This window comes from Euleptes europaea, chromosome 13, assembly GCF_029931775.1.
Source record: "Euleptes europaea isolate rEulEur1 chromosome 13, rEulEur1.hap1, whole genome shotgun sequence".
NCBI lineage: Eukaryota > Metazoa > Chordata > Lepidosauria > Squamata > Sphaerodactylidae > Euleptes > Euleptes europaea.
The window spans coordinates 52705369-52720200 of NC_079324.1; the positions used below are offsets into that span (position 1 = coordinate 52705369).

General features: G+C 46.7%; 1 protein-coding gene across 1 annotated transcript in view; it reads right to left on the reverse strand.

The window, feature by feature from the left end:
• Positions 1-316: 316 nt before the first annotated feature.
• TXNRD2 (thioredoxin reductase 2) overlaps positions 317-14832 on the reverse strand; it is a 61715-nt gene continuing 47199 nt past the window's right edge. The window contains exons 12-17 of the mRNA XM_056859370.1: positions 14196-14332; positions 9684-9779; positions 9157-9249; positions 7095-7166; positions 5184-5281; positions 317-534 (exon numbers count right to left, since the gene is read on the reverse strand). Of these exons, the coding sequence (XP_056715348.1) occupies positions 411-534; positions 5184-5281; positions 7095-7166; positions 9157-9249; positions 9684-9779; positions 14196-14332 (620 nt within the window). The 3' untranslated portion in view covers positions 317-410. The remainder of the gene's footprint in view (positions 535-5183; positions 5282-7094; positions 7167-9156; positions 9250-9683; positions 9780-14195; positions 14333-14832) is intronic.

Sequence of the window (14832 nt, forward strand, 5' to 3'; positions counted from 1 at the left end):
GTTGGTTTTTCATATGCCGACTTTCTCTATCACTTAAGGCTGAATCAAACCGGCTTACAATCGCCTTCCCCTCCCCACAACAGAAACCCTGTGAGGTAGGTGGGGCTGAGAGAGTGTGACTAGCCCAAGGTCACCCAGCTGGCTTCCAGTTCACCAGATTAGCCTCTGCTGCTCATGTGGAGGCGTGGGGAATCAAACCCGATTCTCCAGATCAGAGTCCGCCACTCTTAACCACTACACCATGCTGGCTTTTTTATCTGCTTGCAAACTGATACATAGCTAGGGCTCAGAAAGGCTTAAATGATTGTACCTGTAGCTCCAGGCCTTGTGTGCCGTGATACTCTCCTATGCTCTTTGCACTGCTTCTGCCATGTGCTCTTTCATTGGCTACTCAGGGATGGCAGCTAACCTCAACAGCTGGTGACAGTTGCATCTAAGCCCGACCGCTTCGTGATGTGCAGCTTAGTGACTTCCTCGGCGCAAGTCGGGTGAATGCCAACCGTCTTCAGCATTTGTGAATAGGTAGCGCCACATCTAGAGAGAAGGAAGAGGCAACATCAGTGATGAAGGTCATGGGTGGGTAAAACACTCAGGCCATTTATGCTTGGTAATTAGCAGCGCATTCCAGGCTGAATTGCCCCGCATATTTTTTTGAATTTTAGATGCTGAACTGTCCTTCTGGAAGTGACTGTGAAGCGCATTACTAAAGAGCTCACTTAATGCGATCTTTGGCGTTTGCAGGGAAGAATCCTCCTCAAAGAACCATACAAAACAACAGTGGCGCGTTAGCTATGCACATGTTAATGACTATGCTAACATGAACAAAGGAGCAGGTGAGTGGCGGGGGTGGAATTTCTCCTTTTGCGTAGGGACCGTGAATAGGCATTTTAAAAGTAGCATTTTAAAAAAGAGCTTTGAGTGAGCATCAAAACTGACCATGAATAAATAACCTCAGAGAAGATAACAATGCAGCTTGAGATATCTGGGAGACCTCCTGGGCCATGTCTGGCAATGGGAAACCAACACTGTTACTCCAGCATGATGCCCTGGGCTTACCTTGATGGCTGTGGCTCAGTAGCAGAGCACATGTTTTCCATGCGGAATGTCCCTAGTTCAACCCCTGGCATCTCTCAGGATCTCAGGGGCAGATGCTGGGACAAAGCCGCTTCTGCCTAAGTCCTTGGAGAACCACTGCTAATCAGAGTAGACAGTACGGAGCTAGATGGACCAACAGCTTAATTTCTCACAAGGATATAGTATAACAACTCTGAAAAAAGGAGGTGCTGTGGCTCAGAGGCAGGGCATACAGTTTGCCTGCAGAAGGTCCCAGGTTGATCCCTGGTATCACCAATTAAAGGGTCTCAGGTAGCAAATGTTGGGAGAGACTTTTCTCTTTGCCTGAGACTTGGAGACCTGCTGCCAATCAAAGCAGACAACACGGAGCTAAGTGGACCTGCATTCTGACTCAGTACCTGTGTGTGTGTGAAGGTGCCGTCAATATGTTCATACAACTATTGATTTATTTACAGTCCATCTTTCTTGCTGTGACTCAAGGCAGATTACAGAGAATAAGTCCGTACGATCAGCAGGGTGGAACATCCAAGAGACAATGGGGAGGGGCCGTGGCTCAGTGGCAGAGCATCTGCTTGGCATGCAGAAGGTCCCAGGTTCAATCTCTGGCATCTCCAGTTAAAGGGACTAGGCAGGTAGGTGATGTGAAAGACCTCTGCCTGAGACCCTGGAGAGCCGCTGCTGGTCTGAGCAGACAATACTGACTTTGATGGACCAAGGGTCTGGTTAAGTCTAAGGAAGATTCATGTGTTCATGTGTTCAATGCAATAGGGTCTGACTTGTAGAGATCTTGATGCAACCAGAGATGAAGCACAGTGTAAGTATTAACATGACACGTTAAATGAATGCAAAGATGACATAGTAGGAACCCACTTACTAGAAAGCAATAGGGCAATAACCCCTGAAGTAATCACCCTTCCAGATTTTCAGAATCCAGTGCATCATACTTTTGGATTTTGCTTTCTCCACCAAAACAGAACACGGCTAATTCTATGTCTTCCAAACCATTTTAAGATCTCTGCATAAACTAGATTTTCATCTGCAATTCTTATGTCCTACTGCTTTCAACCACCAGAGGGCAGCAGCGACAAGGAAAAGGTCCACTCCAGGCAGGTATAGGAGCTGCCTCAGTCACCCCTGGAAATGAAAACCTGGCGCTAGGTTTGAGGAGAAAAGAATCCATTTAATGGGAAAATACTGGAAACAGCTTATCTGTGAAAGAATCTTTTCCATTCCTTTTCAGAGAGGGGCCCTGCTTTTACATAAGAAGCATTCATGAAATAAGTTTCTTTTTCCACACAAGGAGAAGCTCTAAAAAGCACAAATGAAAATCCCACTATCCTAATACACCCCCCTCCACCTTCTCCCTCCCCACCTTTGAAAATTTCATTTTTAATCAAATGTGGACTAAAGGGCTGATGCACATTTTTCCTCTTCTCCTTAATCCCCACAACACCCCTGTGAAGTCCCTTTAACTGGAGATGCCAGGGACTGAACCTGGGACCTTCTGCATGCCAAGCAAAGGCTCTACCACTGAGCCACAGCCCCTGAACCAATTCAAGGGGTCCTACCACTCTTTTTTTAAAAATAGTTTAAGAACATTGAAAATCTGATCATGGATCTTTGATGTCCCAGCACTGAGAAGGGATTTAAATCCAGGTTTACTATGTCCAAATCATACCCTCCAGCAAGTACATCACACTGGCATTGCAGCTTAGCTATGCGCTTGCTCATCAGCTCTGTACCAACTCAAGCCTTTCGGTATTCAGCCTCCTTTGGTTCCACCCAGCCACTGGATGCCACTTGCCCTTCTTCCCAGTTTAGCATCCTCAGTCTGCAAGCATGAAGAGTAAGCCGGAGTCGCATAAATTCTCATCACGCACAGAACTGGCATTTCAGGAGGTGATGGGGCAGAGGAAGAAGAAGAGTGGGTTTTTATACCCCGGTTTTCTCTACCTTTAAGAATTCTCAAAGTGGCTTACGATCTCCTTCCCTTCCTCTCCCCACAACAGGCACCTTGTGGGGCAGGTGAGGTGAAGAGAGTTCGGAGAGAACTGTGACTAGCCCAAGGTCACCCAGAAGGCTTCATGTGGAGGAGTGGGGGAACAAACCCGGTTCTCCAGATTAGAGTCAACCCTCTTAACCATTTTGAACCACAGAAGTTTCTATCAGATCCCCTCCCTTTTGACTTTTGGGCACTCTCATTTCAAAAATCCATGCAGCTCAAACAAGGAGGGGGAGGGGGAGGGAAGGTGATTGTAAGCCGGTTTGATTCTCCCTTAAGTGGTAGAGAAAACCCTAACCGGCATATAAAAACCAACTCTTCTTCTTCTTTGGTGACTGTTCCTGTTAAAAGAGAGGCCCTCCCCACGAAACATAATCAAAACAAGCTTTTCATCCCTTTTTCTGTCTATCTGTTTAAAAGGAAAGCTTCTGCAAGTTTCAATGATCATTTTTTATCTGGGGAACAGAAAAGCTGGGAGAGTTTTCCCTTTGTCAGGAGGAGCCCTGCGAAGTTGCACCAGAGGGACCCCTTTGCACTTTCCTGCAGGGGCCAGCGAGATCCCTCCAAGACACCCACAAGGGGAACCGAAGAAAATGGTCCTGTAATGGCAAAACCACCTCTGTTAGTCTCCTGCCATGAAAACCTCAAAAAGGGGTTGCCATAAGTCGGCTGTGACTTGACGGCACTTCACACGCACACAAACAGGAAGACTGAACTGGGAGGTACCATTATAAATGTCTGGCTCTTGGCTTTGTTCATTTCTATGCATTGTATATTTGTAGGTAGCTTCCCCCCCCCCCCCCGCTCTATTTGTTTAGGACAGTGGCCACTTATGCCTGGGCGGTTTTGCCTTGGATTTGCCGCTCTCTAGATGCACGTTTTCTCCATCCAAATTCTCAAAACTCTGCATGGGGGCTTATGGTTGAGTTCTGGGAATTTGAGTGGGGAGGGTGTGCATCTGGAGAGCGGCAAATCTGGGGCAGAACCTCCCATGCATAAATGCCCACTGTTGCCGTTTGAGTGTTCTGCTATTTATCCAGGTTGGTTCCAGCTGATGCACATTTTTAACAACTGTGTTCTTGGGTTGGATTCTGACTAACTTTCCAAAAGGCCGAATGGAAGTTTCCCGCCTCCCTCTCCTACTGCATTCGTCTGATCTCCCCGAAATGCTGCTCTTGGAGGGAATTACATGGGGGGGGGGTCCTGCAATAGAAACGGGAAATCGGTGGAATTTGCCAGTTCAGTCTGGATCCAAACTTTTGGGAGTTGCCTGAAGTGATTTTTAAAGGGGAATGAGTAGGGCTGTCGTTTCGGTTCATCTCGAACCGAAAAACAGCCGAAATTCCCCCAATTCGGCGGTTTTTAGTTCGGATGGAACCGAACTCAAAAAAGGCTGGAAAACGGGGAGCCGAATTCAGCGAGTTCGGGGTGTTCGGTGAATAAATTCAGCAAATTCGGGGTTCGGCACAGCAGCAAACAGTCAGTTAGTAAGCAGCATTCTCCCGCAGCCAATCGGTGGCCAAGCAGGGTCTTCTTCTGGCCAATCAATCTCTTCATGCTGTTCTTTTTTTCTGTAATATTATTCACAAGAGTGGTGAACCGGGTTGGTTTCCCCACTCCTCCACATGAAGCCAGCTGGATGACTTTGGGCAAGTCACAGCTCTGTTAGCGCTCTCTCAGCCTTACCTACCTCACAAGGTGTCTGTTGTGGGGAAGGGAAGGTGATTGTAAGCTGGTTTGAGTCTCCCTTAACTGATAGAGAAAGTCGGCAACTCTTCTTTGTTGCATTTTGAAGAGTTAACAGCTGCATGGTGAATTTGATTTGGGAGGGATGTTTGACAGCGGCATTTGCCAAGAAACATGTTTCAAAAATATAAATACAAAAATCTGGTATGTCCGTTACTAAGCCCAGTATTTATTAATAAAGAACAGCCATATTTTTGATGAAAATATAGGAAAGGAGACATAAAAGAAACCTAAAACATTAGTTCCTTTTTATTTTAGCCTTGCCAAAAGTAAGCCATTATCTTTCATAATCTTACAGTAACATAAAAGGGCGAGCTTTAGAATTCTCTCCCCCACCCCACAAACATTCTTTATTACTTACTTGATTCCAAGGGCAAATCCTTGAATAACTTCGCCTGCATTTGGACCAATGAAATGAAGGCCGAGGATTCGGCATTCTTGTGCACGTGAACACACCATCTGAAATTAATACACGAGAAAGAGAGGGAAGAAACGAGAGAGGGCAACCGACTCAATTAAATGAGAGCCATGCAAAAACGCAGGAACCCCGTGGCGCAGAGTGGTAAGCTGCAGTACTGCAGTCCAAGCTCTGCTCACAACCTGAGTTCGATCCCGACGGAAGTTGGTTTCAGGTAGCCAACTCAAGGTTGACTCAGCCTTCCATCCTTCCGAGGTCGGTCAAATGAGTATCCAGCTTGCTGGGGGTAAAGGGAAGATGACTGGGGAAGGCACTGACAAACCACCCCGTAAACATAGCCTGCCTCATAAACGTCGGGGTGTAACGTCACCCCATGGGTCAGGAATGACCCGGTGTTTGCACGGGGGACCTTTACCTTTATATGCAAAAATACATTACACAACGAAGAGCGAGATTCGAGTCCAGTAGCACCTAAGGGGCCAACAAGATTTCGGGGGAAATAAGCTTGTAAGATTCAGTTCTACTGTAGACTCACACAGCTGCCCTCTGAAACATTACATAATGTATCCTGCTCACATAGTGCTCGGATGCTCAGGGCTACATATGCGCTGCGATGTCATGGTTGTGCAGCACAAGGGTAGGTATGGCTCACTGGATACCTCCCAAGGATGACTGCTTTTTCATTTTTTAAAAAATCTATACTATAAAAGGATTTCTGCAAGAAAACGGAAACAATGGAAACAACAAAGGCATTGTTGGTGAGTAGTTACAGCCCATCCCTGAGCCTTTTGGCGGCAGGGGAACGGCGTGGCCGAGGTGCTGCCGCAGCGCCTCCAAAGAGGTTTCCCAGCCTCCGTAAGGCTTGAAAACGCCTTTTGAAATTTAAAAAAAATTAAAAATGGGGCATTTTCCCGCGAAGAGAACAGCGAGGCTGCGTCAGGAAAAACATGGTGTGGCAATGCTGTTCCTGAGGGGGGCGTTTCTGGCTTGGAGTGGGTTTGGAAGCTGATTAACGTCAGCTCGGCCCCCAGGAATGCCCGTCCCCCCAATGCTGGCGCCGCTTGTCTCTTCCGAGATTTACGTCCCGGAGAGACTGCACTGCCAGGGGAGCGGCATGCACCTCCACAGCGCCCGGGCGCCAACGGAACTGCCCCCGCCACCTTCCCTGGAGGTTTTTAAGCAGAGGCTAAATGGCCATCTGTCAGCAATGCTGATTCTATTACCTTAGCAGATTGTGAGAGGGAGGGCATCTTGGCCATCTTCTGGGCATGGAGTAGGGGTCACTGGGGACGTGGGGAGGGAGGTAGTTGTGAATTTCCGGCATTGTGTAGGGGGTTGGACTAGATGACCCTTCCAACTCTCTGATTCTATTCTATGATTCTAAGTTAAAGCCCATCTCTCCAAAGAAAGACAGGGGTTTTTTTTTGCGGGGGTTGCAACTTGTGAACAAATATGCAGGTGCCTTATACCCATGTTGCCTTCTCTGACTGGCAGCTGCACTAAAAGGGGCACTCCCCCAGGCCTATTAACAGAAGGTGCCAGGGATTCTTGAACTGGGAGCCTTCTGTATGCAAAACACATTCACTGCCACTGAGATACTATCCTTCCCCAAATCCCAGGAAAGGAAAGGGGGATGTCAACTGCATCTAGCAGCCAATGGTAAACAGGGAGGTGATGAGCATTAACCCTGGGCCGGCAGCGAGCAGTATGGAGGTCGGGGGAAGGGATTAGAGTTGAGGCTTGGGCCAGCCTCCATGCTCTCTTCTTACAGTGGCCCACCTGCCAAACAAGCTGATGATTGAGGATACAGAGCAACGTTCCTATTAGAATAATGTCTACATTAGCAACACTTACTTTGATATAACACTGAGCGGCATCTCTTTCAGGCACATTGAATTCCAAAGGCTTATAAAACGCATGGTACACCTGATTGAAATATGGAGGGGGAAAAATAACACGTGCAATTAGTATTTTGATTTATTACAATTAACACTGTGGGACTGGCTTTGGCAAAAGCCACTTGGAGACACAATTTTGCACAGGGAAGAAACCCACACCTGCTGAAAATATCTTGGAACCCATGTGGTGCAGGGCTTTTTATTTATATCCCATTCCCCCACTCCCCTAACAGGACCCCAAACAGCTTACAGTATCATTCCCTTCTCCTCACCTTACCGACAACTATTACACTCGGAGGTAGGGTTAGGCGCGGAGCAAGTGACTCGCCCTAGGTCACCCAGAGAGCTTCCATGGCAGTCTGGGGATTCGAACCTGGTTCCCTCTCTGTCATATTTGCAGAAGCCACAGTCAAGACCTTCTCTTTTTGCCGCACTTTCAGAAGTTGAGTCTACTCACATATCCCTTTCTAATGTCCTCTATGTTTTGTTATTGTTGCATATATATATACGCGTATGTGTGTGGGTGTATACACACACACATATATATAGAAGAAGAAGAAGAAGAATTGGTTTTTATATGCTGACTTTCTCTACCACTTAAGGAAGAATCAAACCGACTTACAATCACTTTCCCTTCCCCTCCCCACAACAGACCCCCTGTGAGGTAGGTGGGGATGAGAGAGTGTGACTAGCCCAAGGTCACCCAGCTGGCTTCATGTGGAGGAGTGGGGAATCAAACCTGGTTCTTCAGATCAGAGTCCACCACTCCAAACCACCGCTCTTAACCACTACACCACGCTGGTGTAGTGTATACACAAATACATACATACACATAAGGCTTTTACCTGTTTTATGATATTTGTATATTTTATTACTGGATTATTACCTTTTTTGCATTGCACACTGCTTTAGGAAGTCATATTAAACAGGTGGCACACAAATCTCATACAATACAAAATAAGGCACTAGTTCCCAACAGATTGTGCCAGGGGTGCCACCGTGTTTATCCCTACTAGTGGCCATCATCCAATTCACCAAATCGTTAAGCAAATTTACAACAAATTGTACTTGTTAAGCAAATTTACAGTACTGCACTAATGTTCTTTAGAATTCTCAAAGCCAAACAAAAACATACCCCCCGAAATATGTATAAAATTAGCTACATGCAAACCAGAATCTAAAGAACTGTGTAAAAAGCTCCTCCCATCTAAAGGAAGAAGCCTGGCTGGTGAGCAACTGAAAGTTACTTCTACTGCTCACTACTGGAGGCAAGGGTGTGCTTAGTCGTTTGATAAGAGATTTCAGCAGGCCTCCTACTTCTGGCAGGGTGTGTGTTAAACCTGTCTTGCTCACTTGGATGCTCTGCTTGATTTTATGGAGCCCAGCCTCACTCACTTCTTTAAACTGGAAGGCCCAGGCTAGCTTTGTTGCACACAACTATGGAGCGAGACCTATGTATATATACATTTTTATCCCACCCTTTCTCCAAGGAGCTCGTGATGGCATGCACAGTTCTCTCCCCCACCCCCACCCCCTGGGTTGGTCCTAGATGGTAGGCTGTGCTGAGAGAGTAACTGGCCCAAGGTCCCCTAGTGAGCTTTCCGTTAGGTAGATCTGAACCTGGGTCTCCCCAGTATTACTCTTCCAACTTGTAAGGCTTTAAGAGGGGAGTGGACATGTTCATGGAGGAGAGGGCGATTCATTGCTACTAGTAAAAATGGGTACTAGTCATGATGCATGGCTATTCTCTCCAGGCTCAGAGGAGCATGCCTATTATATTAGGTGCTGTGGAATACAGGCAGGGTGGTGCTGCTGCAGTTGTCTTGTTTGTGGGCTTCCTAGAGGCACCTGGTTGGCCACTGTGTGAACAGACTGCTGGACTTGAAGGGCCTTGGTCTGATCCAGCATAGCCTTTCTTATTTTCTTATGTATGCCAATAAGTACCCCAAACTGACTCCTTCAAGATGGTTGCTCAGCTCTGCTAATCTGTGGCCATGCCAACAAGAAGTCTAGCATACCTCTATATTATCTGGTCCCAAACGATCTGAGGCTTGTTCTTCCGAGAGGCCTACACATCCATATTCCAGGGGTGTGAAAACGGTAGTAGGCACCTACGATACATACAACAACATGGTTACTCTCAAAATAAAAGACCATGATGCCTTCCCACTCTGTTGCTTGGTGTCAGTTTCTCCGGTCAGTGTTAAATCTTTCTCTGGTGGAGAACCGAGGCCACAAAATAGCCAACCGTATTCAAGCCCACCCAAGAAAACTCCAGGCACAGAGCAATTTCTAAATCTCAAGCCTCAATGACTGACGCTGTTAAGAGTTTTTTAAAAAAGCATTTCGAGTTTTGCTGAGTATAAGAGCAAATAAGCGCAGTTAGCAATTCCTCCACCCATCCTGTTGAATTAGATGTCAAATCAAGAAAAAAAAAAGGAGAAGAAAGCAAAATTATGATCCTGCCTATGCAGAGCAGTGGCAGCTTGTGATCTTTGCAGCGAGTCATTTCAAAAGGCTATGGAAGGAAAAGGTAAATACTCACATTGTCATAATCCATTAGTTCTTTCGACTGGCCAAACAAACGTCGAGCCAGCAGTTTCCCTGCAGCGATCGCAGTCGGTGTTAGTTCAGGGCGACCCTGAGAGGAGACGACAAAATATCTCCATTAGCTTGAAAAGGATGCCAGAACAGAAGGGGAAAAGCAGCAGCACCTTCGAGGTCCCCACCTGGCAGTCAGAGGGGCAACGATGATGATGATGATGAAGAAGATGAAGAAGAGTTGGTTTTTATATGCCAACTTTCTCTACCACTTAAGGGAGAATCAAACAGGCTTACAATCACCTTCCTTTCCCCTCCCCACAACTGACACCCTGTGAGGTAGGTGGGGCTGAGAGAGCTCTAAGAGAGCTGTGACTAGCCCAAGGTCACCCAGCTGGCTTCATGTGGAGGAGGGGGGAAACCAACCTGGTTCTCCAGATCAGAGTCCACCGCTCCAAACCACCGCTCTTAACCACTACACCACTATACATCTTCCCATGTTCCAAGTACTTCATGTGCCTCATCTTGACGCCATCCTTACAACAGCCCTACAAGGAAGGCTGATAATTTTTATCCCCATATTGCCCAGGATGGTGAGAACGAGAGAAAGTGTCTTGCTTGAAGCCACCTGGAGAGTTCATGGGTGGCGGGGAGTCCAGGGAAGGGGGGGAGCCCTTCAAAGTCCAGCCCTTCAAAGTCTGGAGCCGTTCAAAGTCTGGAGCCGTTCAAAGTCCCCCCCCCTTCCCTGGACTCCCCGCCACCGCCCCCCTTCCTTGCCGAGCTGGGAGGAAACCTCAGTATTCAGGTTAAATTGCCGTGTTGGCACTATGAGATAAATATGTGGTTTTTGGGTTGCAGTTTGGGCACTCGGTCTCTAAAAGGTTCGCCATCACTGCCCTAGAGGCCGAAGAGCGTTTGGGTTTGTGGTTACAGATATCAACCTTAAGTTTGGCCATTGTGCCATTTTAATGCTTTTAAAGAATTTTAAAATCTGTATAGCGCTTGTAATAAAATATATTTGTAATATTTCCACATAGACTTACATTAATTTTCCTCTCACCCAACCCCGGGTACCCAGCTTTTGTTTTCAGGTTGGGTTTCATTCCCCTCTTTTTTCTTCCACAAGATGAAATCTGAACCAGCAACCTCCCCCGTAGTAGTTTATTCGCTCATGTATGCCAGCCTGCTGGATAATATAAGGTACCTATATTGCTCCTTTTGGTTTACATGGATCTACAAGGCAGCTCTCAACAAACTTAAAAGCCAAAACGCAGGCTATAAATAATGCCTGAAAATAAGGGCAACAAAACACAAAGTCTATACAACAGGCAGCACCAAACCAGCAAAAATACATGATTCACCAACAACACCCAATTCAGACCCAAAGGCTCTTCTAGGAGGCTTAAGCTGATGTCTACAGACCAAAGCAAAACAGGCCTTCTCAGAAGGGGAATTTCACAATTGTCAGGGCCACCACTGAAAAGGCCCAGCTTCATTTAACCACCCACTCTCATGGTGGGGTAACATGAAACAAACACTTTGAACTTCAGCAGGCGAGCTTATTCTAGTCAGGGAAGACAGCCCTTAAGATAATGTGGCTAAATAAAGATGAGAGAGGGCTATAAAAAGAAGCCACGGATCTACTCTGAAAGAATTGAGAGGAGGACATTCCAGTCTTGGCACAGCCACTGAAAAACCCCCATCATATCTGACACCCTTCTGAATTGTCTACGGTGGTAGTACACAAAGCCAGTGTGTGAGCCTCCTTGAACACTGAGGCTATGTTGGAGAAAATGGTCCTCCAAATATCCTGGTCCCAAACTCACATACTGTGACAAATTTCAAAAGCCTGCATGCCTCCACCCTCCACCTTCCCTCCCTGCTGGCCACAGTTTTGTAATGATCCACTGGTTTAAACATATAAAGATCAACTGTCCAGCTCTTTCCATGGCTTTTCCAAACCAGCATTCTTACTTTCAAGACCTGTAAATGTCATTTGCCAGCTGAAAGATGCAATTCTCTCCCCCCCACTTTGCCTGAAAAAGCGGCTGCCAGTCACTTCTGTAGCAGGAAATGCAGATGTTATTTTGGCATTCCAGAACTGAACAAGAGATCGAAGGAGGAGATAAAATTGCAAAAGCCTCTGGCTCGCGCTCCATAAAGCCCAACTAATTACTAAAACATCCCCCTGAAGATAAAAGCTCAGGTTTTTTTTCATAACGATGGCTTTAATACTTCCTTGAAAAACACAGTTGACGCAAACACTCATTTTGCACCCTTCCACAGGACTGTCTGACGATTGTTGATCTGAACGGTTCAAAATTCCCATCAACGTTTAGATCACACGCCTCCCATGAGAAGGGTTGAAGTGGTGTGAATGCAAGACACTAGAGCAGGCATTATTATGTCTTCCTTACAAGCCCTGTGGAACCATAATGCTGGCATGGAAGGGGGATGCCGGGAGGATTCCCACTCCCACCCGAGTTCTGACGAAGGCGAATGAGTAGGGTTGCCAACCGCCAGGTGCTAGCTGGAGATCTCCTGCTATTACAACTGATCTCCAGGTAACACACTTCACCTGGAGAAAATGGCCGCTTTGGCAATTGGACTCTATGGCATTGAAGTCCCTCCCCTCCCCAAACCCCGCCCTCCTCAGGCTCCGCCCCAAAAATCTTCCGCCGATGGCAAAGAGGGACCTGGCAACCCTACAAATGAGGAAGTGGTGACCTTATTCTCTCCAGGATCAGAGGGGCATGCCTATTATATTAGGTGCTGTGGTGCTGCTGCAATTGTCTTGTTTGTGGGCTTCCTAGAGGCACCTGGTTGGCCACTGTGTGAACAGACTGCTGGACTTGAAGGGCCTTGGTTTGATCCAGCAGGGCTTTTCTTATGTTCCTACTGGGGAAGGATATTAGGAGCTGATGGCAGAGATACCAGGGCTGCAACACCATGCAGGCATGCAGCTCCTGAAAGGATAGCAGAACCAGCAAGGGTGTTGGTGATGACATCACCTGCCAGCGCCAGGTACCACTATCCGTTTTGTACCTGAAGTGCACACTTGCAAAGGGCTGCAGCCGTGGACCCAGCATCTCCACCCACCTCTTTGCGACACCCTGTGGTAAGGGCACCACATCCTCCTCCAGCGGAGCTTGGTGGTGAGAGCGGGAACCTTGGCACCCAACCACACCAGCCACAGCTCTTCCTGACATGCACGTGGATGCAATGGTGCGCATAACACAGTTTTAATCAAGAGCTTAAGAGAAGCCATATCAAATATTAGGATTGCCAGGTCCCTCTTTGCCACTGGCGGAAGATTTTGGGGGGGCAGAGTCTGAGGAGGGCGGGGTCTGGGGAGGGGTTTCAACGCCATAGATTCCAATTGCCAAAGTGGATATTTTCTCCAGGTGAACTGATCTCTATCGGCTGGAGATCAGCAATAATAGCGGGAGATCTCCAGCTAGTACCTGGAGGTTGGCAACCCTATCGAATATAGTCAATGAGACATTTTGGTTGCTGAAGAAGTTGCATCCTGGGATCTGCTACAAAGCAGCACTGTGTGGAATCTGGCCTATTGTGTCTCCCTAGTAATATCAGGGCCATGGGGGACCTTAATGAGCTCCACAGGGCCTGCAAAACGGAACTGTTCCGCCAAGTCTGTAACTGAGGGCTGCGGCAAGTTTTGACATCATTGCTGGCCTCCCCATCTGCCTGACCAGGTCTTCACAGAATCACAAAGTTGGGAAGGGACCACCAGGGTCATCTAGTCCAACCCCCTGCACAATGCAGGAAATTCACAACTACCTCCCCCACACACACACCCAGTAACCCCTACTCCATGTCCAGAAGATGGCCAAGATGCCCTCCGTCTCATGATCTGCCTAAGGTCATAGAATCAGCACTGCTGACAGATGGCCATCTAGCCTCTGCTTAAAAACCTCCAGGGAAGGAGTGCTTACCACCTCTTTAGTGGCTCCTATTTCCTATTAAAAGAATGCCATCTTGTTTTTATCTCTGTTGTGTTAGGCTATTGTGGTTTTAGCTTATGTGTTATGGTTATAAATGTTGTTACCCACTCTGAGCCTGGCCTGGCTGGGAATGAGGGCGGGCTATAAATGTAATAAATACATTTATAGCCAGCTTGATTTGATATTTAAATTGCCAACATACGCAAGCCCTAGAAGTCTCCTGTCTTTAAGTGTGACCTTAACTGGCAGCAAAACCTATTTATTCCACAGACACCACCGCTACTGGACTGATAACAAGGTGCTATATTAGCCGTGGCCAGCCGTTAGGCAGCTTGATAAACATCAGTAATAATTGCCAACACATAAATGTTTTGTGTGAAGGAAATTACAGCCCTGGGTGGTGAGTATTAGCTCTGTGGGTCTCAGAAACGAAAAAGAAAAGACCTAAACACCGATATATACTACAGCAGGGCAACAACCGGGCACTGGTTATTAATCAGGAACAAAGTAAGGTTTCCTGCTATTGTAAAACAGTTTATGTAGCCACCAACCTCTGTAATGTCTCCAACTGCATAAATGTGAGGAGCAGACGTCGCTTCGGTTGCATCAACAACAATCTTTCCCATCGCAGAGTTAATTTTCACACCCGCAGCCCCCAAATTAAGGGTCTTGGTGTCAGGCTGTCGGCCTTGAGAAGAGAGGGAGAATTTTGGGTTTTTAAAGTCACGATTTTAGCAGTTTTCATCATTTTAAATAAAACCCTCCCCTGAATCTGTCAAAGGCTTCTAAAATCCAGACACAACTCAATTGCCTGGAAAAAAATATCATATGGATAAATAGGGTCAATTCTCCAGAAGGATCCTATTTTATGTCACAAGAACATCAGCAGCATTTCCCTTGTGGCTTTCCCTTTCATGCTTGAATGCAAAATAAATAAAATAAACAGGGTGAGGGTTTTTTTGTGTATTTTTGAGGCATGCAAGAAACTTAGAACTTTATAAATGCGACACTATTTTATTTTTCTAACGGTATAATACATAATTTATAATCACTCCTCAAACCACCTTGCCATCCAAAGTACAAACTGAGGGGTAGTTTTAATATTCCATCATATGATCCATTCTCAGAATTACAGCTTTCCTGGACCTGACTGAAGTCTCTGAATGTCCATCCAATGTGGTAGTTTCA